At 37.1% G+C, this 27,513-nt stretch overlaps 1 protein-coding gene across 1 annotated transcript in view; it reads left to right on the top strand.

The window, feature by feature from the left end:
- Positions 1–27,513, top strand: part of LOC120630882 — a 44,651-nt gene that overhangs the window by 12,337 nt on the left and 4,801 nt on the right. Inside the window, 6 exon segments of the mRNA XM_039900200.1 lie at positions 17,559–17,623; positions 20,963–21,182; positions 22,145–22,378; positions 22,777–22,981; positions 26,347–26,514; positions 26,942–27,093. Of these exon segments, the coding sequence (XP_039756134.1) occupies positions 17,559–17,623; positions 20,963–21,182; positions 22,145–22,378; positions 22,777–22,981; positions 26,347–26,514; positions 26,942–27,093 (1,044 nt within the window).

Here is a 27,513-nt window from a genome sequence, read left to right as displayed (position 1 = left end):
CAATGTAAACATCCTGAGGTCAACATCTCGTGACCGAAGTAGGACTATGATACCCAGGGACATATCCAAATATGCCTATTCCCTTTTTAACTAAAAATAATAAAAGGTTTACAGAAGCAAAACTCTTCTATGGCTTCTGACATCTTCCAACGGTTTTTCGAGTTAATTGGTACTAAAAACTGTTAAAAATTTTCGTCTATCATCATCAATAGGCTATAATAGTCCACTGCTGGACTAACGGCCTCTCCCAACGGGAGGTTTTTCCCATAATCTCCACGCTGGGCAAACGGATTGGCGATCGCAGTAGGTGTTAGGCAGTAACGTGCATAAGATTATTGTCCAAGGTAGGCATAACCCCAAAACTCAAAAAGGCAGGGTTCAGGGGCTGCTTTCGATTCGCTGCGGCCAAGATCTGGAATGATCTTCCTCCTCCGTTCCATACATGTGATAATATTCTTGGCGAAATAGTATTTCAATACAAATTGAAGCAGCGAGATTTGTCTATGCAAAATGAGTTCTGTTTGGAATAATTGAATAAACAGGAAGTCATTTTTATCAGTTAGATATATTTGTTTTATTTATTAACTTTTTATATTTATGTATTTATTTTTTTCTACAATTTAATTTACTTACTTTTATTTACTTACTTGTTTAATTTAAACTGTTATATATGTACCTACTGTGTCTGTTAGTTTTATTTATTCTCTTTTACAGTTTATTTGGATATTTTTTTTATTAATTTTTTTATTTAAATTTACCCTAGTTATAGTAATAACGCAACGGGCGTCGCGGTTGTTTGCTCAGTCTGATACTGGTGCAGACTGAAAATCAGCGCTGAGCATTATTGCTAATGCACAGCATAAGGCTGAGTTTGCGGCCATTTGCCATATTGTTAATATTAATTGATAATCATTTAGTTAATAATTTTTTATTAACAATAGTGTATGGCAATAAAGGAATTTTATTATTATTATTTATTATAAAGCTGGAAAATGGTATAACATGGAAAAATCCTCTTCCTATTCGAGTTATATGAAATTTTAAGGGTAGGCAGTGCATTTGTGCTTATACGAAATGCACGCCACTGATGGTAGTAGTAGAACAGAGCTCGCTGCTGATGTGCTATTATAATAATATTACTGTTGTAACGAAGCTGGGTGACCTCCCTGGGTAGCGGCGAAATATACGGCAGCGATCGCTTCATAGAGGCATTGCAGCAAATTGCTTAATATCTAGTCGTCATGACATAGGTAGGTTCGGTTGTGTGCGAAAGAGTTCCCGTGGCCCCCAGGCGACTGGTTTGAACATCGTGCGGTTTTAGCCGGTACGAGTCATACATTCGGACCTATCCACCGTGCCTCCCCGTGCTGCGCCACGGAATATTCATGAAATTCAAAATTCAATTATTTAGAGTAGGCCTACTTTATAAGCACTTTTGAAACGTCAAGTATGTATGTTTGTAGTGACTCTACCACCGGTTCGGAAAGCAGATTCTACCGAGAAGAGCCGACAAGAATCTCAATAGTAGCTCTTCTCCAACATCATCATTTACAATCATTTTTCTATCTTGCGGGAGATGAGAGCGAAACTGGCTGCTTCCAATCTACCTTCTCATTGTCATGAGGATTTCCCTACGAAAAAAAAGGTTAATTGGCTAGTTGTGAGGCGTACCGATTGTTTCTGGTACGCCTATGACGTAGTTTGGAGACCTTGATAAAGTCACCCTGTGGAGGGTCTGCCTTGGCGCTGGCTGGGTTGCAGATGATTGCGCAAGTGTTCCCGTGACTCAGTCACCAGGCGATGTGTATCTGGGTTAGTGGATAATCTGGCTGCCTTTATGCCAGTGAGTCCCAAATACCCCTCCGGAGCGTAAAAAAAAAGGTTAATAGGCTAGTTGGTAGTCGTGACGTCACAGGTAGGTAGGTATTTTGCTTGTGAGTATATTGCCCACAACAAGGTAAGTTAACAGCCCGTGTAACTGCTCCTTTAGGTAACAAACGAACTTCTACCGACACAATGGCTTCAAATTTGTTTTACAAATATCGAACTAGATTCGAACCCATGAGTTAAGTGGGTAGTCGAGGTATGTACCTACGCATACTTTCCTACATCAGGAACACAGATCATCGACAAAAGACGCAAAGGTTTGCATTCTAATGATAATTTATATTTGTTCTGTATAACAATAGGCTTTTCCGTAACACATATACGCTGTGTTATGAAACTATGAATCGTCATGTTTGAATTTCGCAGAACGTTAAAATCGTGTTTGTTTATTGATGGCCTAAAATTGTTAGATCTTCTTTGTTAGGACATGAGGTAAATAAGTGGGTGTTAATATATGATACCTTAGCAGCTTACCTACCTACTCGGTGAACTTTCTAAGTTTCTAGACATTCAAAGACCAAAGGTCGACGTCACCCGTGTATTGCATAAATGTCGCACAAAAGGAGTAAAAGGCGGTAGAGATTTTCTAACAACTAATGTCAAGTTGAAAGGCTAATTAGCTAACATTCCCTTCTTAAAATTGGTAACCGTAATAAAAACTAATTCCCGTTTTCACTAACGATGGCAATGCCTCAGTAAAAAAACGCCTAATCAATTAAGATTCCTAGGCATACATTAAAAATTCAAAAATTCAAAATTAATTTATTTTGCTTAGGCCTAGTTTATAAGCACTTATGCAACGTCAAGTCAGTTTGATGGTTGTACTGACTCTACCACAGGTGCGGAAGGCAGATTCCACTGAGAAGAGCAGGCAAGAAACTCAGCAGATTACTCTTTTCCATCATCATTAAAATTAGTTATTAAAAATTTTTAGAATTTTTCTGTTTTGTTAGAGATGAGAGCGGAATGGCCTGCTTCCAAGCAGCCTGGTCGTTAAGGAATTCATCAACCGTGTAGTAACAACGTTTGGTTTAATGTGTTTTAAACATGCCTCACTTGTCTAAGAATCTTGTTACATCTCACATGGTGTGGTATTTTGGGTTTTATTATCACATTATATATTTTTTCCATTTGTCCAAGTGGCAGTTCACGAAACAATAAACTTTATATTCCATCGAATCGTAACTTTAGACGGCGTCTAAAATCGTAGGAATCACCTGACTTGGCATCCGATTAAGGCGATTCCTAGGTTTATCGGAAAAGGGCATAATATGCATACCTTCGTCGAGTCGGTTTTTAAATAATTTTATAAACTTACTAAAATAGGTCCTACTCAGTTATCTAAATGATGATGCGCAGAAATAAAGAGAAGCTTTGAAAAACTTTCATACTGTGAAGATGAGTGAATAAAGAAATTCGATACATTTTAAAATTTTACTCCAATAAATTTAAAAATGCAACGCAAGCCGCGAAAAAAATTTGCAATGTTTATGTATCTAGTGCAGCGTCTGTGAGAGTAGTACAAATTTGGTTTAAGCGTTTTCAATCCGGAAATTTTGATGTCAAAGATGCATCTCGCTCTGGTCGCCTTATTTCGCATAAAATGGATGCCATTTTTTAAAAAGTGGAGCAAGATCGGCATATCAGTTACAACGTAGCTGAAGAACTGGGAATTGACCACAAAACGGTTTTGGCGCATTTGAAAAAAACTGGGTACAAAAAAAGCTGGATATTTGGGTACCTCGCGAGGTCACTGAAAGAAACCTAATGAACCGTGTACTCATTTGTGATTCTTTATTACGACGTAATGAAACCAAACCATTTTTGAAGAAGCTAATAACTGGTGATGAGATGTGTATCATGTACGACATGAACGTGCGAAAAAGGTCGTGGTCGAAGGCCGGTCAGACTTTACAGACTGTGACGAAACCCGGGTTAACTCGCAACAAGGTGAATCTGTGTGTGTGGTGGGATTGAAAGGGCATTATTCATTATGAGCGGTTACCACCAGGCAGGACCATCGATTCTGAATTCTGATTCTGATCTACTGATGAGATTAAAGCAAGAAGTTGAGAGAAAGCGGTCGGAATTAATCAACAGAAGGGGTGTGGTTTTTCATCATGATAACGCTAGACCTCACACATCTGAATCACATGTTTAAATTTTCTTAAAAAAAGCGAAAAAACTTCTTCCCCAACTTAATATAAATCAACAGACTTCAATTACTGTTTGAGTCGTAAAGTCAAATGCAAAGTCAGTTCTCTCGACATCTGAATAAATATTCTATAAAAATAAGTCTGCCATCGGCTTAAAGCTACTAGGAGCGCAGCGGAGACCTAAGATACGTTCCTGGCTTTGTTTGTAGTCTCGACCCTTGCCGCTAATTAATGCGTCATGGCACGATGCACTATCTGCGTTGTTGACTTAACCGAAATTGTAAGAGCAATGTCCTTTATATTGTCTGATCGAGTGGTATTCGGATTAAAGTGTTTACATAACAATTTGAGCCCCTCCTCTGGTATCAGCTTAGTAATTTTTTTTATTCACAAACTAGACGTTAGTGCTTGTCGGCCATCTTATTTTAAGCTATAATTTAAAAGTTCTAAATTTCAGTTCTAAATTTTTTAGATGTTAGAAACATAATTTTTAAATAGAGGCTATTGCTCATGCAACAATATATGTATAGGTACTTATAAACAAAATGAATAAAAAACAAATAAAGGCAATTTCTGCGTAAATAATACCAAGGTACTTTGTCTTTGTGATCTAAACTCAAAATATATTAATTTTGTATTAGATCCGTCGAATAAACGAGCAAAAACAATTGTTTTAACGATTGTTTGTTCAAATATGTAAAAATAAATAGTGTATCAGATATAATCATTTAATAACGAGGTCTAGATATGTCTAACTTCGTAAGCTCATGTAGATTCTCGCCAGAACTCGAATGCTAATAAAGTTTTATTTGCCGACATTGAAAGCTCTCGCCCAATTGCGCCAATGTATATGGTACACGACATCCCCCATTTCACCATTACATTCTCATGAAAAATTACAAGATACACATATGTCGATTATACTATGAATGAATGAATACACTTTTATTGTATAACAGCGAAAAAGAGTTACAGATATAAGTATGAAAATTCAAAACATAGAGCAAGAGGGTACTATTTGGTTCTTTTGTTTATTTGTCGGGGTTTCAAAGATAAACTACTGACACGATTTCATTGTGGGATTCATAGCTGTTTGAATGTCATAACAATAATTGAAGTGGGGTTTATCTAAATGGGTTCAATTATACAGCGATAACGTCTGTATATAGATACCTAAATAGAAAAGGAGTCATTTTGACACAGCGTTAATATAACAATCACCTTATATTAATATACTCGCACCCGCTTGAATGAAAAACTTGGTAGTCTAAACGTAATCCATTTTAAACTAAGCTAGGGACTCGGGCCCGCTATTTCGCGGTATTCCAGCGAGACCTGCACGACTCTATATTCCACAAATACCAATGTGAGCTTCTCGAGAAAGGTTAACATTAGCATTAGCATTGAGCATCATATGATATAAGATGAAGAAAATACATCTGTCTTTAATCTTTACTTAATTAAAACGAAGTAATTTATTTCAAACTGATAAGTTTCAGCTATACATACCGTTCTATACGAACCAATGGTTTTATAAAATGGAACATATTGTAATAACTTATTATATACGGCTACCGTAATAGATTTACTGCTTCCTACAGTCTCGGCACCAGTAATGAATGGTTGTTAAACGTTGATTGACCGATAGTGTACCAAAATAAGGCTCTTTAACCCTATGGAATGTCGATCAAGCACGTCCGGGCATATTAAACAGGCATTCGTTCACCCTGCATCTACCGGCGCCAGCACAGTGGCAGCTACTGACAAGACAAAAGTTCACCGATCAGTTCGCGACAGACTGCGCGCGCGAGCGCAGCCCATCAGTTCAAATTTAGAACACGTTCCAAACTCGTACGCGAACGTCCCACGAATAAGCACAAAAAGAAAGTCCTAGATAAAATTAGAACTTAAAGGACATGGCAATACTTAGCACGGTGAGTTATTATTTTATTTTGCAGTCCTATTTTTGGAAGTTATTTGAATTATCAGAGTAAAGAAGACTTAACGATAAGTATTAAGAAATAGCTAATTTTAACTTACCTATATAATTCTATCGTGTTTGGCTAGACAAAAATTGGTTTAATAATACAAATGCGTGAATATAAAAAATTAAAGTCGAGGCGTTACTATAAGCCCGAGCCGAGGGCGAGGGGTAAACCCCTCAAATGGGAAAATGGGCTCAGAATTTAGAGATAAATACAGAAAATGCTGGAATAGAAAAGTAACTATTAAAGATCACCTACGTTTTTCAGTATTTTTGTGATAAAAAGCTACCCGATACGATAAAAATACATTACGCCCCTCATCTGATCTTACTACCAGGGACTGAAAAGGGTGGGAGAACTAGGTAACTAAGGAGAATACTTACATGATATTCTACTTAATATTAATTATACTGTGACTACGCAGTTTGAAAAGGAAAAAAAATACCACATAGTATTTGTAACTAAACTTCGATACCAACCGACAGTGATAGTATGGCATAGTTTTTGTAGACAGTCCGCGATATAGTGATTATAATATCTAAAGTACTCGGTTTTTTTTTTAATTCAGTTTTTCTTAATTCAATTTTGGCATATAAAAACAAGACAAAATACCACCTAGGTTCTTTACAATGGAAATATATTATTATGCGTATTACAATTTACAAAGCAGGAAAAGGGTGTTAAGTGTAAACAGTACCCAGTAATACAAGTTCATATTTAAATAATGTTAAAGCACGTCTTGATTATATTGTTTATCGCACTGAATTAATTACTAATAATAAGAACAATTTATAAACAAAGGATTTTAATAGAAGTTTGTTATGACTTGATTATTAAGTAGGTATTGGCGCAAGGAAATCTTTTGGACTTCTTATTTTAAAACAAAACACTCTTTAGGTGTACGATTTACGTGTATTTTGGACCTAAGTACCTACCTACGTATTTGTTTACAACCTGGCGAAATTGTAAATATAAAGACGCTATCACTAGGTATATAGGTTTAATACACACCCACACATAGATATTATAATACACAGTGCCTTCGCCGAGATTTTCCGATTATTGTGTACCGATTATTTCAAGTACGTACTTTTGTATTCGAAAATCCAGCTATTAGACAGCTCTTTACCTACAGAAGAAACATTAGATACCGAAAAATCAAAAATATTAAATGGTGTTTATTGCCTTATCCACATACCTATCTCAAATCTGATATTGCAGGTCTCTAAAGATTTTCTATTCACGATGATTGTGAGACGTACCTACTTGAAGACGAATCTTTTTTAGTTTAGTCTAGAAATTTTTGGACAATATACCTACCATACTGCCATCGTTTTAGTTTAGTCTAGTCATTTTTGAACAATATAATTACCTAACGTAATTCAGTCTAATTTCCTAACAATGAAGTTTCAGCCGGTTAAAGTATACGTCTTGGAAGTCTAATAAAATATTTTCTTTCACCACATTGAAGCTACAATACTAATGAAAACCCTTGGTCTATATGTTAACACAATCTAGGTATCTGATCTGGTATGTTTTTTCTAATATAAGTAGATAGGTTCGTATACCTATGCCGTGATTTGAATTTTATTTATCTAGTAGTTGTTCGATTTACTGTCATTTTTTTTTTGTTTTCAACCTTGCAACACTTTTGAAACTTCACATTGTTCAAAGGAGTAAAAAATGACACCAAGCTCATATCGAAGATCAGCTGAAACAAAAAACAAAGTTGTTGTTTGAAGTATTACATAAGACCCTATTTTTTTATGCAAGTACAACTAGAAATTAGTTTTTACTCACAACTGTTCTGTTCGCGAAAATGTTATTGCGTGATTAATCTTTTAAAACGGATGCTCGCAAAGCAAACTTTTATCTTAAAAGAGCCTTCGGTCGTCATTACCATCCTACCGATATAGACGTGCTGCTAAGCGATTTGGCGTTCCGGCACGACGTCTTCCAGAAACCGACTAGGGGTATGGGTTTTCTATAACTGCCATACACCTAACAGGTTGGCCCGTTACCATCTTAGACTGCATCATGACTTACCAAAAGGCAATAGGTGAGATTGCACTGAAGGCTAAATTGTAGTGAAATAAAAATGCCTCATCATCACATCATTACTCTATTAAAATCCAACGACTAAATGTAGGTATATTCTCCCATAGGAGAGAGGACGTCTTATAGGAGACAGAAGGTATGTTCAAGTCGATGATGCGTAGGTTATTTTTCGTATGTTGACATTTAGCGGGAAGGATGACGCTCGAATTAAAGGCGTAAATGAGCTTGGAAAGATCCCGTTGTCCCAATTTTAAGTGAAAAAATGGTCGAGCATGCACACTGTGGTTTCAACGGACTAATCGAAATCGAATCGAATCTTGACGACTGGTAGCATTAAAAAAATTATAAGAACGTTGTACATCCCTACTTTCATACAAATTTAATAAATACGAAAGTGTGTTTGTTTTTCCTTACTTGCCCTATGTAAAGCTAATGCCCTAGTTAAGCAATTGGTTGTTTAGTTAGAGTGTGAATGAAGGACATAAAACGACTTGATATTTGTCATAGAGAGTACTTACTCTCTATGAGAGTTAGTTGAAAGGACGTAGAACAACAGCAACAACTAGACAATTTTATTATCCCAAGAACTTTTATTTATTAACAGACGGTCACCACGGAGTTTGTAAAAAAACCGTTATAAACGCGAACTTTTTAGGTATTATAGATTACACCTAAATAGAAACAACAGCGTTCGGTAGGTATTATAATATACCTTCCTACAATATATGTGTACCTACATAAATATGTATGCTATTTACCTACCGATACCTAGATTAGTATCTATAAAAAATTAAAAGTAAAATGATCTGCCGTCTGTCTATGGTACGGCCAGCTACCAGTAACCTATTAAATTTCACTAAAATGCTTATAGGTAAATACCTTTTATTGAAACCATAAGCGCCATAAGTAAGCTTTATATAATAGCCAGCAAGAAAGTTTATTGCCCCTGCCTCGAAGTTGACGCACGCTTTTCACGCCTCCTCGTGACAAGAAATTGAGTTATTATACCTTTGGTGCGGCTCAGCATAAGTAATTAACACCAGTTTTAGCCACCGATGAACAAAGAGGTGTTTTATAAGCAGTGCCTAATTAAAATGCGCGGTAGAAAAATCTTTAAAAAAGATTATGAGAAGAGAGCAAAATCTATAAAAGAGCCCTTGGGCTCTCTTATAGATTTTGCTTTTGATTTTAAAGAACCCATAGTAAATTAAGGGATCTGCCATGGGTTCTTAAGTACAAAGTGGTAAAAATACAATTCAATACTCAATACGTATCATCAATACGTATAAGCGTATCTTAAATACGTATAAATGTATTTTAAATACAATACGTATTTGCTAGCTATAGGTTAAAATTTTGTTGGTAATTAATAGTCTAGTAAATTATTATAGTCGATGTCGGTGTGCGTGTGAGTGTCTGTGTCTGTCTGTCAGTCAGTCAGTCAGGCAGAGATATCAATATAGATATAGATAGCGGTATTCAATATGCGGGGCCCGTAGCAATTGCAGAAGGCACTGGTTAGAAGTTTTTCACACCACTCGCTCGACACTGCCTCATTAGTCCTTGACTGCAATTTTACCTGGTAGTATTTGATGATTCAGTCTAAGTTAGTAGCTGATGTTATGTCAATGAATTACACTAATACCCCTAATCAATTTTACTTGGCATCGGACCGGGACGGTAAATAGCTTCGCGGCACGTTTTTTTAAGTAAAGTGGTAACTAGCCACTGCTGAAGCACACCGGACCAGAAAATTTTCAGAAACGAAAAGGGACTTACCACTTACTCGTCGCACCAGGGATGTCGTCTAAGTTGGTATTGAGGTGCCCAAAAGTGTGGCAATACTGCTTTTAGCTCTATAGAGCGTAAGTTAGGCCAACTTGCGCTCTATAGAGCTGGAGCCTTTACTTGGGTGCAAAGAAGTGTTAAGCTGTGTTAAGCACTTCCAAATTTTTGGAAGCTATTTTAATCATCTCTCCAAAGTGACTGCGTAATCAGGTTTTAATCAAGATGTTTACATCAACTACTTGACGTAATTTTTTGAAGATTTTTTTCTATAATAATAAAATTGAGTGCCGTCATGTGTCCATCAAATTAAGGCGTATCTGCCTGTAATTGCTCGACGGCAGAAATAAGCATAGCGGCAGTATTTCTCAGGACGAGCTCTCTCAATAAGCTCTACTGCTATAATACTACAAGGCGAGTATTTTGAAGCGGTAACGCTGTGATGCTGTTTACCGGTGCAAATCTTACACTGGTCATTTTAGTAAAGATACTGTAAGGAACGGCGAACGTTAGGAAAGCGGTAAAAGCAGAAGTCGCAATAGATGGGGGACTTGACATGTTGAGCTCTGTCAGGAACTTTACGTTTCTCTTAGAGAGACCTACTCCGACTTGCCTCTTAAGGATGGCTCTCGTCCTTATCAGCGGTGTGTTACTTAATTACTGTTCATAATCACATCAACCCATTGCCGGCCTACTACAGAGCACGGATCTCCTCCCACAATGTGAAGGGGTTAAGGCCGTAGTCCACCACGCTGGCCTAGCGTGGATTGGTGGACTCCTCACACCTTTGAGAACATTATTTAGAACTCAATATTTTAATTACTTGAAACGCACATAACCTAGAAAAGTTAGAGATGCGTGTTGGGATTCGAACTCGACCCTCCGAAAGGGAAGTCCAGCTCCTGCCCAATGCTCTATCACCGCTTAGAATTATTGTTAAATAGTTTGGGTAATTATTTATAGTACCTAGGTACAATAGTTTTAGTTGGTACATTTATTTTACCAAACACATGGTAACAACAAGATTCCTAAGGTATTTATTCCGGTTAGACTAACATTAAAGTGACGATAGTTGCGGCGTTGACGGCTAAGTGTACCTAAGTTTCAAAACAGCCGTGCTAATAAAAAGGCGACTTTTTAACATATTGCTGAAAGTGAGTTTCAGACTAGTAAAATACAGCTCTTACTTCTACGTATCTTAGATAGAAAAAAAACGAGTGCTGTATTCATTAATCTTTGGATGGCCGATTGGCGCAGTGGGCAGCGACCCTCCTTCCTACGACCAAGGCCGTGGGTTCGATTCCCACAACTGGAAAATATTTCTGTGATGAACATGAATGTTTTTCAATGCTGGGTGTTTCTGTATTTTATAAGTATTTATGTATATTATTCATAAAATTATTCATCAGTCATTATGGTACCCATTACACAAGCTACGCTAACTTTGGGGCTAGATGCTGATGTGAGTTTTGTCTCAATATATTTATTTATTTAATTTTTGTAAGGGTTTGCTCAAGATCCTTCCAGTGCTTGATATCCTTTGTTTTTTTAACATTCTATTCTTGAGGTGTCAGCGGACAATGGTGGCGGGAGTGGTTCGGTGGGTATTCATTTGTGTACATATATAGCTATTGCAAAAGTCAAAGGAGTTAATAATTCTGCAATATTTAATCCTGGAAACGAACATAATATATTCATTCATCATCATAATCATATCAACCCCTTTACCGGTCCACTACAGGGCACGGGTCTCCTCTCTTAATAAGAAGAGTTTATGAGAGAAGAGTCCAGAACATTATGGAGAATTTAGGCATACAGGTTTCCTCACGATGTTTTCCTTCACCGTAGAACAATTACTTAAAACACACAAAACTTAGAATAGTTGGAGATGCGTGCGATTCGAACACGGCCCCCCGAATGTGAAGCCGAAGTCCTACCCACTGCGCTATCACTGCTTATACATATATTACACATATATTTTTGTTGCATATCTGAACCTTTGTTCGAAAGCTCAAAGCTTTGTGCGCGGCGTTAACCTGGATCGCGGCCAAGGTCTCAGCAGTAGTGGCCTGGAACTCCTTTCCCGCTGTCAACTCATTGCACAGTACATACCTACTTTATCCGTGAATAACGCCATCCGCAGTTAGGGCACAGAATTCATATGAATATTTTGAAAGTACTTGTATATATAAACCTGTGCCCGGCTCAACGACTGAAATGTGGTCTTAAATAAAAATATACTTCGACAATACACACATCGCCATCTAGCCCCAAAGTAAGCGTAGCTTGTGCTATTGGTACTAATATGACTGATGAATATTTTTTTACGAATAATATAACATAATAACATAAACATAAATACTTATAATTCACATATAAACATCCAGACACTGAAAACATTAATGCTCATCACACAAACATTTTCCAGTATATTTATTTATTATTTATTTAAAAAACAAAAGTTTTTTTTTTTTGAATGTTATAACATTCCTATTTAAAAGATTGGTAATTGGCCTTTTCCGCCCCGTGCCTTTAAGGTATTATCGCTAACATAACGTGATTATAACCATTTTTACCTGCCAACGCGTATTGAAAGCAGCTTTTTCTATTAAGATGGGAATGTTTTAATTCCCTCTCTTGTGAGCAAGCTTCTGCCCAGCAGTGGGAACTGACTTTTATAGGCTGAGGTTGATGTAATGTTCTAGAACGAACTAAAACGAGTCAACCGAGAAAGCCGAAACGCAGTCACTTGTATTAGAATTTAGAATAACAAAATACATACCAATTACCTATAACTACTTACGTAATCCTCATTATCTAGTTTTCCAAGCTGTATTCTAAGCTAACGGGAGCCGAGAAAATAGCTAGGAGAGACAAATTATAGCTGCCTGCCTTCATTATGGTAATTGGCAAACGATGCTATGCGTTGACAGATTATTTCAGATCTAGATATAGATACTTATTCATAGACCTCATAATAAAATCAATATCTAATCTTTTGCTCTCTCAAAAGTAAAATTTTTTGGAACTTCAAATTTTTATTAGAATGTTAAGATCATACGAACCGGATTTAAGAAGTGTAAAAGAAGTGATAGTGCCGGCGAGTGATGCGACTCGGTGGGTCGAGGTATATTTTGTAGAATAGCGGATGAATAGGTAAAAGCTTAAATAGTATCCGAAATTGTACGTCCTCCAGTTGTATGTGTCCCACCCGCTGCCGATTCTTCTTTCAGTAACTTTAAAACGGACAGCCGGTTGGCGCAGTTGGCAGCGACCCTGCTTTCTGTGTCCAAGGCCGTGGGTTCGATTCCCACAACTGGAAAAAAATGTTTGTGTGATGAACATGAAAGTTTTTCAGTGTCTGGTTGTTTATCTGTATATAACAAGTATTTTGTGTGTATAATCTTAAAAAAATATTCATCACCTATCCTAGTACCCATAACACAAGCTACGTTTGCTTTGGGGCTGGATGGCGATGTGTGTATTGTGGTAGTAGTATAGTGTATAGTATACTTTGATTCTTCCACAGATTTCCTCATTTGATCACGTAGGGATAATCCGAACATAGCACGGTCCGTTGCCCGCTGAGTGACTTTAATACCTTCTAATGCTTTTGGCCTATCAGTCATAACTTCAAACATGCACTGTTTGAAAACTGTGGGCTCCTACAGACCACAGTTTTAGGAAATCTGTGGAAGAAGAAACTAAGGAATTTTGGACGAGAAAATTTCCTGAACGCTGCGAAAACGAGTAGAAATCAGCCCTTTTACTCGGATTGAACTTGACTACAATTTCGAGAATGGTGTTCTCAATGATTAAGTACTGGCTGAAGGGGAACCTGGGCAGTAAACATAATCTTCTTCTTGCTCATTTGTGAACCCACATGTTGAGAAACTGCTGAAGTAATTGAACATTCTATTGAGGCTTCCCAGAGGCTCTGCCATCACTTCTTCTCGGCAAACCGAAGTTGAGTGTGTACTCGCTATAGGAAGGTAGGTTTATGAATACTGTAAAAGGTAAACGTAAAACATATATGTAAACCTCCTTATTAAAAACAATATGCCTAACTACACTAGCAAACCTAGAAGATTCTGAATTGTAAATATAGGGCTGTGTTAAATTCTTATCCTCTTTAGCATATAAATTGAAATAAAATCATTAAGTGTGTCTAGGATTTAACCATTTATAGATCGTGTTTTAAATCTTCCGCGATGCTTCATATAGTAAAACAACGTTCTTTAACTTTATTTTACGCTATATTACGCTCGTCAAGAGCTAAGCGAAGACTGCCTTGTTAGCTATCGATTACGTGGTAGACAACCTATAATGTGGTCTTGGGTTCGCTTCCCGGATCACGCCATAAAATCAGTTGCTTCTGCCACGGAAATCCTAGTCGGTACGTAAATACTCTAAGTTTTGTTCATCCCCATCGTTTGTGAAAACTGAGATTCAGACTTTTCCTGCATCTCTAAAAGGTGCACTACCCACGTGTCTTACTGGTTTTTTTCCGGAAACAACCAAGGTAAGTAGAGCCAGTGTGTTTCCAGGCGTAACAGCAGGGAGATGAAATTAAAATACCCATATCCTATACTGATTATATAAAAAGTTTAGTATAGGCAAAAGTACTTTTGGACATGAAGATCACGCTACTGGGTAGAGCTGCTTCCGCAGTACACGGCAAGTCTGAAGACTGTTTTTATCAAAAAGTCGAGTTTTTCAGTAGCACGGCAGGTGATTGCTAATTGTTAATGTTGGAAAAGAGTAACGTCTGAGTTTCTTGCCGGCTTCTTCTCGATTTGAGACTGACTTCCTTTTAAAAGTGCATATAGAGTAAGCCAACTTGAAATAAATGAATGTTAAATTTTGATGTAGAAAATAAGTTTATAGCTGACGTTATGCTCTGGATATTGACGAACTATTCATACACCCTCTCCATACAGACCTGTAGTTCTAAAACATAGTCCTAGGTCCTGATTAGAAATGGCTTTAATCAGAAGGGCAATGCAGAGAACTATGGTCGTAGTTTGAGAAATGATTGGATTTTTATTATTCAACCGACGACTCACGGATAGGGCCTTATATATACGCATTCCCGAACGTCGGAATAATAATGTAGAGTGAAAACCCACTGCATAATTATTTCGACGCTATGCCACGTTTTTTTTTTTTTTTAATATAGAGCCCTCAAATTATCTGTAAATAAGAACTTTTATCTCGAGAAATAAAAAAGACCATTTAGGGAACAGAAATGCGGATGGAGTCGCAAGCGTTAACTTGTGCCTACCTATACAATAGTGTACATTACAAGTTGCAACAAAAAGTACCTATAATGTATGTCATATCAATATCATTAATCATTATCAGTATGACTTTGGTAAAGCTATTAACTTAAAATAATGTTGTACTCAGCAAGTGAGAGGCGATATGTAGGTTAACTAATGTAAAATGGGGTTAATATGGCGGTCTATAATTTAAATTTGGCAACAATAATTATTAAAAGTTGACATATACTTATGGTATTAGCTAACAGTATAATTAATGAACTTAAACCATACTAAACTTTAAAATTTTAGGTATGAAGTAGTGTATAGTATTAGTACTTATTTCTACAGCCAGACATCATTGCTGTGTACTGGTCTCAAAGACGTGGTTGCCGGTGTCATAACAGGACCTTCGACGCCTCAAATTTATCAGACACAAGGCACTTTGCAGAACATACACCTCGCATACAAAGCAAAGTATTGCTCTGATTTATAGGCGTTGGGTTTCCACTTGATATCAGGTGAGCCATCTGCTTGGGTAGTCAATTATAATTTGACGGCCGACTGGCGCAGTGGGCTAAGACCCTGCTTTCTGAGTCCTAGGCCGTGGGTTCGATTCCTACAACTGGAAAATGTTTGTGTAATGAACATGATTGTTTTTCAGTGTCGGGGTGTTTATCTGTATATTATAAGTATTTATGTGTATTGTGTTCATAATAATTCCAATAGCTATCTTAGTACACATAACACAAGCTACGCTTACTTTGGGGCTATATGGCGATGTCTGTATTGTCGTCGTATATTTATTATTATTATAAAAAAATTATAAAAAAGGTACAAATATACAAATAATAGTGAGGTGTAATGCGTCTTCAAAATAACTACCTACTTAAAATTCTTAAATGAATATTTTAAACGATGAAAAATACATTTTTATCTCTCTTTTAAATGCCGACGACGCGTCGTCTAAACAGCTTCGCGATATTCCATCGTGGTGAGGAAAGGATCCTTAGTGCTGGCATTCTCGGAGAGTGTATAAAACTGTGGGAGAAGATAAACCATTTGTCCTTTCCCCGGGGAGGAATGACTCCTGCCCATGCCAGCCGTGTAGGTGTTTTGTAAATTTAAACCCTTGTTAGGGTATAAACATAATTTAAACAGGGGTTAACATTCTGGTCTCCTGCAGTGTGTCCGTAATATGGGACCTTTCCCCACCCAGCACCAGCCCTTACTACACGATTGCTCCCTCTAGACGTCTTCGTCGGACCTCTGTATGATTTTCCATACTCTGTGGTGGAATCTATATTGTAGTTTGTGGATTGAGTTGAGGAATGAACAATGTTTGAAGTGACCGACCTCGGAGATAAGGCGACCTAACCTCTCAATTATGAGCTATGAATTATGATATTATCAAAGCATTCACTAAGGAAGGTTTATAATTATTATTATTAATTTGGTAATTGGTGCAACTACATGTACACATATTAGACTTAATTCATATTAATAGATGGGTACAGTTCATTGGAAACTAGAGAATTTTAAAAGAAGATAGATGCATAAATACCTACTTTTATATACCTGAATTTAATATAGAGTCAAAGGAAGCTGATATTTGAATATTATAACCTTGTAGGTGGTGGCGAAATTTACCGCTTCGTAATCTAATGATATTTTAGCAGATTTTCATTGACTGAACACACGGATGAATCGACGGTTTCTAAAAATGAAACCTTTCTAGATGGACACCATCTTCATACTAAATTTCATGAATATTCTTCGAACCGTTACCGAGATTCAGAATATTTACAGAAAGCTTTCGGACTGTAGTTGTTTAAATTAAAACTAACAACTTTTATATTTAATTTTTAACTTCATAGTTTGTGAAATATTAAGTATTTTTCACTACTCTGTAATGTAACATGGCAACGGTGCGCGAAAAACGACTCTATCGTGCGGTCACTGACCCGACTACGCGTCTTTGTCAAATTACTTGTATTTGGTTCCACAGTGTAATGTCACTTTACAGAAGTAATATTATTTAATTTTTTTTTGTTTGAAATAATAAAAACTGAATTTCGAAAAGTCTTAGAACAAAGTTTGTTAGTTTTAATCATAGAAACTACAATGCCGAGAGCTTTTTGGTATTTTTTTTAAACCCTGTATATACATATATACAAGAATTGCTCATAGATGTACACGAAGATGTAACATTATTTAATATTTTTTTTATTTGAAATAATAAAAACTGAATTATGAAAAGTCGTAAAACAAAGTTTGTTACTTTTAATGATAGGAACTACAACGCCGAGAGCTTGCTGATATATTTTTTAAACCCTGTATATACATACATACAAGAATTGCTCATAGATGTACTCGAAGATGTCACGTTGCCTTATCAGTAATCAATCCTCATATTTTGTCCCCAGAGACTATGGTGGGTGGTCGGAGCCGTGCTGCTCGTGTCAACAAACACACAAGCGAGGAATGTCACGTAAGCATACCTACCTACTAATAATTACTACTATAATATTAAGCGATGCGCCTAGTTCCTGGGACTTCGGCTTTACTTTCGGGGGGCCGAGTTCAAAGCCTGACACGAACTGAAAAACTTTTGAATTTGTAGCATCAGTATTCATTTCCATTCCACTACAAGTTTCTCCTTGACTGCAATATTTTCGTGAGACAAGTGAAGATGCAGTATACGATGGACGCGGGCTAACCTGTAAGTTATGGCAGTTATATAACCCATACCTCTAAAAGCGGTTATTACGCAGTATCGTACCGGAACGCTAATTCGCTTGGTGGCCTTTTAGTCGGTAAAGTGCTTCCATAAGACCAGACCAGAGATACCTACTTCTTGTCATGCAATCCATTCGTCTGTAGTTACAATTACTTTATTATCAAGGCAACAACCAAAACTTCAAGATAATATTTCTTTTTTTCAGCTTAATTAATTTTGATGAAACCTATGAGACCATTAAACAAAAAGAAACATCAAAATCAAATTATAATTGGCGCGGTATTCGCGTACCGTAACTAATTTTAGAACCTCCTTCTTTTCTTGAAGTCGGTTAGTAAAACAAAAATCTATTTATAATTTACTTTTCAACTGACATCACGTGTATGTAACTATACCTACATACTTCGTAGGTTTGTTGTGTTGCGTAAAAACCCCTTTCTCTGTCCTAATAGTACCTAAGCTTGTTGAATACAGTTTAAACTTTAAAACTAAGGGCCGTTGCGTAACCGATGGGCTCTCGAGATATCAACACCGAATAGATAATAGTACTAGCTACCTATATAACATAATTTTTTTTTATCTTATTGATAAAAAAAAAATATTGCTCATATTCATATTATTACGGCTCATAAAAACACTGTATAAGCTAAGAGAGAGTGAATAGAAGAAAATTAAAACTGACTTCCGAAAGCAATTTCTAATCTTGTCCTTATATATGAACTTTATACAGCAGCACGGCCAACGTGGGTAGGAGACATTTTTCTCCCCGGGGACAGGATAAAATTTTATTTTCTTCCCCAGCTTTATGAATTCCGAGCATTGGCAAGTAATATCATATCCAAATCAAGATCCATATCAGTGTGTGTAATTCAAAATCTATTATTTGTTATATTAAAAGAAATTTATTTGTTTTTTGCCAGTTAAACTCCTAAACAGAACTTTCCCTCACCATATGCACCAAAACATAATCTGAATCGCAAATAACTTTGTATATATTAATTATTCATTAAAGACTCTCTTTTACAACGACTCGCCACAGATTTTAAAAAGGTATAAACATTTCTTTATTCATTGACGTTGAGTCAACATATAATTTCATCAATAGCTTATAACAGGCCTTGGCTGGACTAAAAACCTCTCTAAAGGAGACGGTTTCGGGTTTGCCCATTATAACCTTGCAGGGAAGACGGGTTGGTAATCGCAGAATATGGCCCCTAATAGTCGCACAGAGATACTGCTACCCTTTCTCCGTTAGATATATTTTCTTAGTCGCCTTGTACGACACCCGCTGTTGATGCATTCTTATTATTGTATTCCTGAATTCATGCATTCTTGCAGTGAGTTGCTGTCCCATAGAAAACATAATTTCAAAACTAATATAATTTATTCTTTCACAAGTAATGCTTCAAACACGAAACAGTTTTGCAGGAGATAAAAAAAATATCCTTAACTAAGCTTAAACACTACATTGCGAGATGCACTATGTATTTTTTAATCGCCACTCCGCCGCTCCGTTTGCATTAATCTCGCGGGAATGAAGGAGTACAACGTACTTTAGCGGTCACTATCTCCTGTACCATTATAACATACAATTCAACCATTCATAATGTTGACTGAGTGTAGGCCGCGTTTTTATAAACATTTTTATAGATTTTTATTATATACGAGCTCTTTGTGTAAATGTATTGATGTGTGATTTTACCAACGATTTTACCTTTTGGTATGCTTAGGTGGAGGTAGCGCTTAGAAAAGTACATTGGTGAATCCGGGCAAAGACACTGTAACTATTAAACTTTAGAAGTGTTTCTTAAACAGGCGGTTAGTCACTTTAATCCATTCAAAAGTTGACAGTAGTTATTTTACCTTTAATGTTTAAGATGTTAACCATAAAATGGGGAAAGTACGAAAAAGTTTGAGAGTAGCAACTTCCGCGGGTGTGAACTGAGAAGTGTTAGGGGCGTTTTCACTGTTTTTGGTCACAATGCACTGCATGCAATAATAAGGGTTCTGTATGTTCTTAGTTCTGTGGATATTTGCCTCACTCATAGAAATGACGGAATTAGAGCTTTGATCTGCAATGCAAGTTATTCGGCTACTTTGCAGCTACAAAGAATGGAAAGATATGTAAATACCAAGATTTTTGATAAATTTGATAGCAATTAAAGTCTCTAGGTTATCTTTTTTGCTAAAAACACCTAAGGACAAAAGAAGATTTTACCTTGCCTATAAAAGAGGCCGAATGTTTTCACTTTTATCGACCTCCCGGGCACACTTGGGTGATCCTGGCTGTAGTATGTATTTGATGATGTCCTCCATGACGTATCCGTCAACGGCGACACCTTGGCTTTATCGTCTCGAGTGTGCACGGATATGACTAGCGTAGCCAAATTTAGTTTTGAAGATTCGATTGCACGACCCGCAGTAAAGTTGACCGCTGTTATTATAACTATACGTATAGGAAGGCTTTTAGGCCTAATTTTTTTGTTGTAGCGCTTTGAGTCAATGTGGTCTAGACGTTTCATTTCGAAGGTTTTACATTTTTCACTTATCAGTTTGCGCCATTTAGACCTCTGCGTGGCAATTCGCTCCATGGTATATTGCATGATGTTAGATTGCGTTTTAGAACATCCTTAAAGCGCAAGTACTGACCACCAGACTTTCGTTTACCATTACTGAGCTCAGAGTAAAAAACTGCTTTCGGTAGCCGGGTGTCATTCATGCGCGTCAAAAAAAAAAAAACCAAAACCAGTGTCCCGAAGGGTATGTATTTACAAGTGTCCAGTGCCACGGCAGTCTCTCTCTCTTCACAAATATCGCATTTGGGAATGTGATATTTGTGAATTTTGTCTGGCCTGGCGTCAAGTCTGACCTCAGGTCTTCGGCTTCGGTCTTGGCTAGTTATCAATCTAAAGACAAAGACGTGTCGCAAATGATTAAGCGTTCTGGTACGATTCCGCATAGAAACCAACTCTAGGTATTCAATAAAATAATGAAAAACCCCTAACAGGTTTGTCCGCAACTGCATAGTCACATACCAAAAGGTGAGATTGCAGTCAACTTATAGTGATATAAAAACAATCTTTTTTTCAGACACGAAGATATTCGCGACGCGATGATGTCTCTAGTCCACATGTTCAGAATATCGGAGGACAAGTTGGAACGCCACGAATACAGGGAAAAGGCCCTCGGAGAGCAACTGAAGAAGATGATATTAGGTTTAGAAAAGAAGCATAGGAATTTAGAGTCCTTGAAAGGCACGATATCGAGGCTAGACGACAGACTTTATAATGTTGAGAATATATTCTTACAGGTACATCTTTCTAATAATTCTAGTTGTAACACATTATTTTCATTATAATCCAACGAAACTTATAAAATATATCATCTAGATCTTAGATTCAATTCGATGAAAGATGATGATATAAACCCTTGCCATTAAAGAATACCTGGCTAAGTTTGTTGTGGGCTCTTCTTAGACCAGGGTGCGTTTGGAACCCTCCTAGCTTTAGTTTTAAGTTAACGAATGCAGTTATTACCATCACTAATTAACATGCTAAATGTATGAACGCTTCATAAGTGCCTGTAATAAGGTCTTCATGAATAAAACATTTTTTGGATAGACAAAGCACAACCTCGTGGCTTGGGTTGTAAGTACCTAATCCCGGCTAAGTTTGTCGCACCTAGACTCTTTCTAAGAATGCGCGCGCGTCTTTTAAACCCACGAAGCTTTACCTTTATGTTTGTAGTTATAACCATGAAAACACTGCAAAGTACAAAATTAAATTTGCATGGAAGTGCCATTAAAAGATTAATTTTAAGGAAGGAAATGTTAGGGTGTTGACTAACTCTTTCGTCATTAGATCTAGTTCCATTAAGTTAAAGTTCAAAATAGATGTTACTGATATTGGCGCTATTTTTTTAACACCGCCATTTTAAAGTCAACTACCTCATAGTTTCTAATCATAATGAGTAGGTGAGGAAGTTCCCTACAATGTCGAACATTCTAATTCAATCCTAAATCACATGGTCTAGGATTAGATTAAGACAACTTTACTGACTGAGTAATCAAAAAAGAATCTTGACGCTCAGCCATCAAATTTATCAGACAGTCCTTCATCCGATTTCAGACTTTTTAAAAATTCTGCTGATATTATTATGATGATAGGTATTATCATAAGATATAAAACACCGAATTAGAAATAGGTAAATAACTATTGATGCACTAAGTTCAAGTAAAAAGGTTCACTAGACTAATTTTATAATTTGCCACAGAAGGAAGAAAGAGAAAAAGAAACACAAAAGAAGACAAACGAAGCACTAGACGAAATAAAGAAGTCAATACAGTCGTTAACGACTCTAGTAACAACTAACCTAAAACCTACCACTGAGTTAGACAATAGTTTGAAGCCCAACGAAAACCTGTTAAACAATCGACTAGATGCCACTGACGCTAAATTGGACGCTATAAAGATGGAAGTGGAAGCCTTAAAGAATAGCTTAAGCAAAGTGAGTAGAAGCTTTTTTAATGCTTCTTTTTTGTAAAAAAATGCCATGTTTATATATACTAGGCAAAATTAAATATTAGACGATGGTGCCTAGGTTTTCAGTTTTGGGTGCGTAGGTATTATGTGATTCACGCACCTTTAACTTTCCGGAATTATTTGCGTTTTTAATCTAAGCAAATACATATATCACTTGCTTTAACGGTGAAATAAAACGTCGTGAGGAAACCTGCATGCCTGAGAGTTAGTTCTACATAACTTTCTCAAACGAGTGTCCACCAATCCGAATTCGCCAGCGTGGTGGACTAAGGTATAAGCCCTTCTCATTTTCAGAAACTACGAACGATATTTTGGGTAGAAATTATTAAAAATTAAATGTAATGCCAACCGCTATAATTCCAGGATGCATTAAGAAACATGTGCCTAGACGTTGCAATAGAGATGAATCCATTCGAGAGGCATATATCCGAAGCAGAGAAACTCCTGAACAAGTACGACATGAAACTTAACGAGCTCAATGGGAATGCTAGTAAAGTGCAGACCGACTTTGTGCCGCTCAGCGAAGTTGCGCTAGCTGATGAGGCGTGGCATAGCAAAATGACTGAAGGTATGTCTTCTTCCTGAGTCGTTTCATTCTCAAGATCGTGGTTCCTAATCTATATAACCTCCTTAACCACTAGATGTTTATTTTTTTCAATAGTTAATAAATAGGCCAAGCAGATGGCCCAACGGATGGTAAGTGAAAGACCCGAGCAATTTTCGCAGGGCATTCAAGGAACACGTTCAGCAACGTGCAGCACTTTGTCAACCTGAGGCTTGGGTTTTAAGCCTCATTTCCCAGCATCTATACCAGCAACCTTGCCTTTAAGACGGGAACACAGCATTGCATTGCAATGTTACTTAGTGATAGAAATAAGCATTGTGGAAGTACTACCCTGGACAAGCTCTGTCATAAAAATGGACTACGAGTATCGAAATGTTTCTATTTCTTCCGACTCTCTGCCGTACAGCAAGCACTGTTGAGGTGATAGTTGAGTGCTTTCTTCATTCTGCTCCATCCAACGTCTCGTGCTACGTGCGCATGGCGTCTTTCCTTCGATCTTTCCAGTATACATTTCATGGTATCTAAATCATTACTTCAAACTATCAGCAAGTTGAAATTGCAATGGGCAGGCCATGCTTATCGTAGACGCAATGACTATTGCATCAGGAAAGTTCTCGAGTGAAGACCACGAACAAGCAAGCGTAGTGTGGGACGCACGACGGACCGACGACACAAAGAGAGGGACGGGGAGTGTGTGGATGGGGAAGCATGAGGACCGGCTGTGGCTGGAAAGGTGGGAGTGAAGATTTGTTTAGCAGTGGACGTCCGTAGGCTCAAAAGATGAATGATGAAATCATTAGTAGGTAGGAAAGACGACGGAAGTTCACTTGGTAAAAAGTTAACTGACGCTGCATTTTCCAGTGTGTAAGTATCGCCTTTTCAGCATTGATTTCGAAGGACTGCTAGACGTTGGGGATGATACAACGTCTCCCAGCCCTCCGAACTAATTGCCACGCCCATTGCCAGTTTAAGCTATTATCTAGAAGTTAATGTATGCGTAAAGATTAATGATAAAAGATTGTCAGTGTAAGTACCTACCTTAAGTAGTCTGGGTAACCCTCGAGAAACCCAACAGTTTCAGTTTGCCGTTATTCTTTAAGAGCGAAACCGTTTTTGGGGTAATTTTATTTTATAATACTTGTTCCTATATTATGTAACATTTTTATCGTAAGATTAAACAATAAGAACCTATTGAATAGAAATAACTGAAATGACAAAATGTTACTTAAAGTATTAGAAGCTCACCGTAAAACGTAACGGGTTAAGCTATAAGTTATGGCTGCAATCAGCTGTAAGCGATAAGTCACGATATCGGTTTAAAGTTTACGCGGCTCATAATATTGTGCCATTTAAGTTTATGGTCAACTATTCCCAATAGGCTAAGTATAAGTCCCGTTACTACCGACCTCGTAATTATTATTTATAACATGACTTTTATAATTCATTACCTTAACAAAAATACAGGGTTCCAATAATATATCTACATGATAAAACAAAAGCCCTCCGAGCCGCAGGCGAGGTTTTTATTATTGTCAATAAATAATGAATTCTCACCATCATCGCACATGTTTAGGGATGTAGGTACCTACAATGGTATTATTATTATATTACTAGCGGATTGCCCGCGACTTCGTCTGCGTTTGATTTTGATTTTAAAGTATTCAGTATCGCTAAGCCTTAAATGAGGGGTTTGCTACTGTCCTCTATCTCCAACCACATTCGTCAGATCTACAAAAAGTTAGTGCAAAATTAAACACATATTATAACCTCTATAGTACAAAAATAATTATTTAAATCGGTTATAATTTGTCGGAGTTATGGTGTAAAATCGTCAAACACGTTCATCCCCTCTTCCAAAGGAACCGAGCTTAATGTCGGGATAAAAAGTAATATCCTATATTACATCTAACACTTCCAAAAATATGTGTACAAAGTTTCATGAGTATCGGTTAAGTAGTTTTTGTGTGAAAGCGTAACAAACAAACTTACATTGACATTTATAATATTACGAGTAGTAGGGATAGGGAGTAGTAGGAATATTCAAGTCTTGTTCTTTGCATGCCCCGCGAAGTACATTGGCATTTATAATTTATAATAAACAATATTAGTAGGGATAGGGATATTGATAGGGATGTTTGTCAGACAATTTAAGAGTCATTTTGCGAAGTTTTCAAAACTGTAAATTACTTTTTGGCGTTTTTTCAAATCTAACCAATTTTATTATTATTTGAAATTTTGTGTCGTAGTAAAACTTAATTAACTATTGCAATAAATTTAGCTTCTTACGTACTTGTGAGGTATAATTTTTGAAGAATCGATCCTCATGTAGGTATTAATGAATAATGGTTCGCCAATTTTTTACATGCAATGATTGCCAAATCGATCTAACAATATCTACAAAGTAAATTGAAGCACTAAATCGATACATTGTACTTGATACTAGATAAATAAAATACCTGAATACCAAGTCTTGGTATGCCTATTGCGAAATGCTATAGGCCTAGCAATTTTGGGGAAACAGAGTTTTATCCCCGGCACGCACCTTTTAACCTTTTGGAGCTATGTGCGTTTTAAGCAATTAAATATAACTAACTATAACGGTTAAGGAAAATATCGTGAAGAAACCTGCATGTTTGAGAGTTCTCCATTGATTTCAAACGATGCTCATTTGGTCAGCGTGGTGGACTATGGCCTAGATTCTTCTCATTCTAAGACGAGATATGCCTTGGGTATAGTTTTGGGTTGACAATAGCGACGATATTATAAGCTATATAAAGATGATCTAACCAAGACTTACCTACCATGGATAATAATAATTAATTTAATCCAATTAGTTAAATAAAAAAAAATTGCAAATGAATTATGCTGCGGTAATGGCCCAGTAGGTAGGACTTCGACTTCACTTTCGGGGGGCCGAGTTCGAATCCCAGAACGCACCTCTAACTTTTCTATATGTAAATTTTAAGCAATTCAAATGTCACTTGCTTCAAGGGTGAAGAAAAACATCGTGAGGAAACCTGCATGCCTGACAGTTCTCCATAATATTCTTAATGGTGTGTGGAGTCCAACAATCCGCACTGGTCCAGCTTGATGGACTACGGCCTTAACCCCTTCTTATTGTGGGAGGAGACTCGTGTCCTGTTGTGGGCCGGTAAAGGTTTGATAAGATAATGATGATCAATTACGCTTTTAGGTTATCAACAATCCTTTTTTTATAGCGGGAAGAACTCTCTAGTCAGAGCTATTAAACTCTCTCTGATCATAGAGAATACACTACTTTTTAGGCAGACGCAGAGGCAAAGATCGACCGTCGACACACCACAATGCAATTTTTTTAAGAAATTGCTTACATTTTTTTTTAAATATAGTAATGGAGCGTCAAGAGAAGAGCATTAGCAAGATCCAACAGCTCTTGTCAGATGCGGAGAGCATGTGGAAGGACCTTCCTCGTACGGCGGACTTACAACGCAACGCAAACTACACGCTAGAAGGAATTCGTGACTTGCAATACAACCTCACTGGCAACCAGGACAAGGGTAATTCGAACTTAATTTTTTTTTCTATTACCTACTGTTAGGTATTTTTTTTTGAGGGCATTGATCAAGAAGGTCATCTGGTGTTAAACATAGCAGCGGCCTATCAATACCTAATGGCGTCCTATGTGATACTGCTACCACCTGCTGCGACCACAAACTGGTCTGCCCAGCATAGTGATTATGAGGACTTCTATAGGCTATTAACATAGGCGTACACAGCTTCCGGTCTAGGAGATGGGCAACTGAGATTTTTTTAGGTCAGATCGTCCGCGACAAAATTATTTTAGAGCCATCTTGGCTGCCATACATTTTTTATGAGAGTCCATACACTTTTTGCGAGATTTCCAGGCAGAGAAGGGCAGCTGCCCTCCCCTGCCCCCCCTGGGTACGCCCATGTCTATTGATGACCATTAACTTTTCTTTTTAGCCGTCACTAAAATTAACCTGAAGTTACGTGAAATGGGCGACCGACTAGTGGCGACCAATGAGGACATCCAACAGTCCCTCACGCAGGGCAACACGATGAGCGAGCGGGCCTACAACGACATCCAAACCAGCTACGACAGTCTACGAAAAGAGGTAACTAATTATTTCACTGTCCTCTACTAATAAATATGAATTATTAATTTGAATTAATTATGCTTAATTTGTTATATATACTAAGCGAAAAGACTAATTTATGGTGTATTTTCTTCAATCTTTATACTACACATCCAACAGATCTTCGGCAATGTACTATCTACGCACATTTCACTCGGACACCGGAGCATCCTCAGGAGACGTAGACTTTGCCTTTTTATTTGTTTACAAATAACAACAACAAAAATTTATTATTACATATTTAATTTATTATTTTAATTCAAATTATTTAAACAACTTACGCCTATAAGCTTAAAATTGTACGCTTAGTCAATTTGTCTTGAAAGAACTACGTGCGAGATTGAAAACGAGCAGTCAATGAACCCAGTCAACGCAAACATAAACTGCTAAATAACCAGT

This window comes from Pararge aegeria, chromosome 17, assembly GCF_905163445.1.
Source record: "Pararge aegeria chromosome 17, ilParAegt1.1, whole genome shotgun sequence".
NCBI classification, from domain to species: Eukaryota; Metazoa; Arthropoda; class Insecta; order Lepidoptera; family Nymphalidae; genus Pararge; species Pararge aegeria.
The sequence above is the reverse complement of the archived record's forward strand: the minus strand, read 5'-3'. Positions and strand labels throughout refer to the sequence as shown.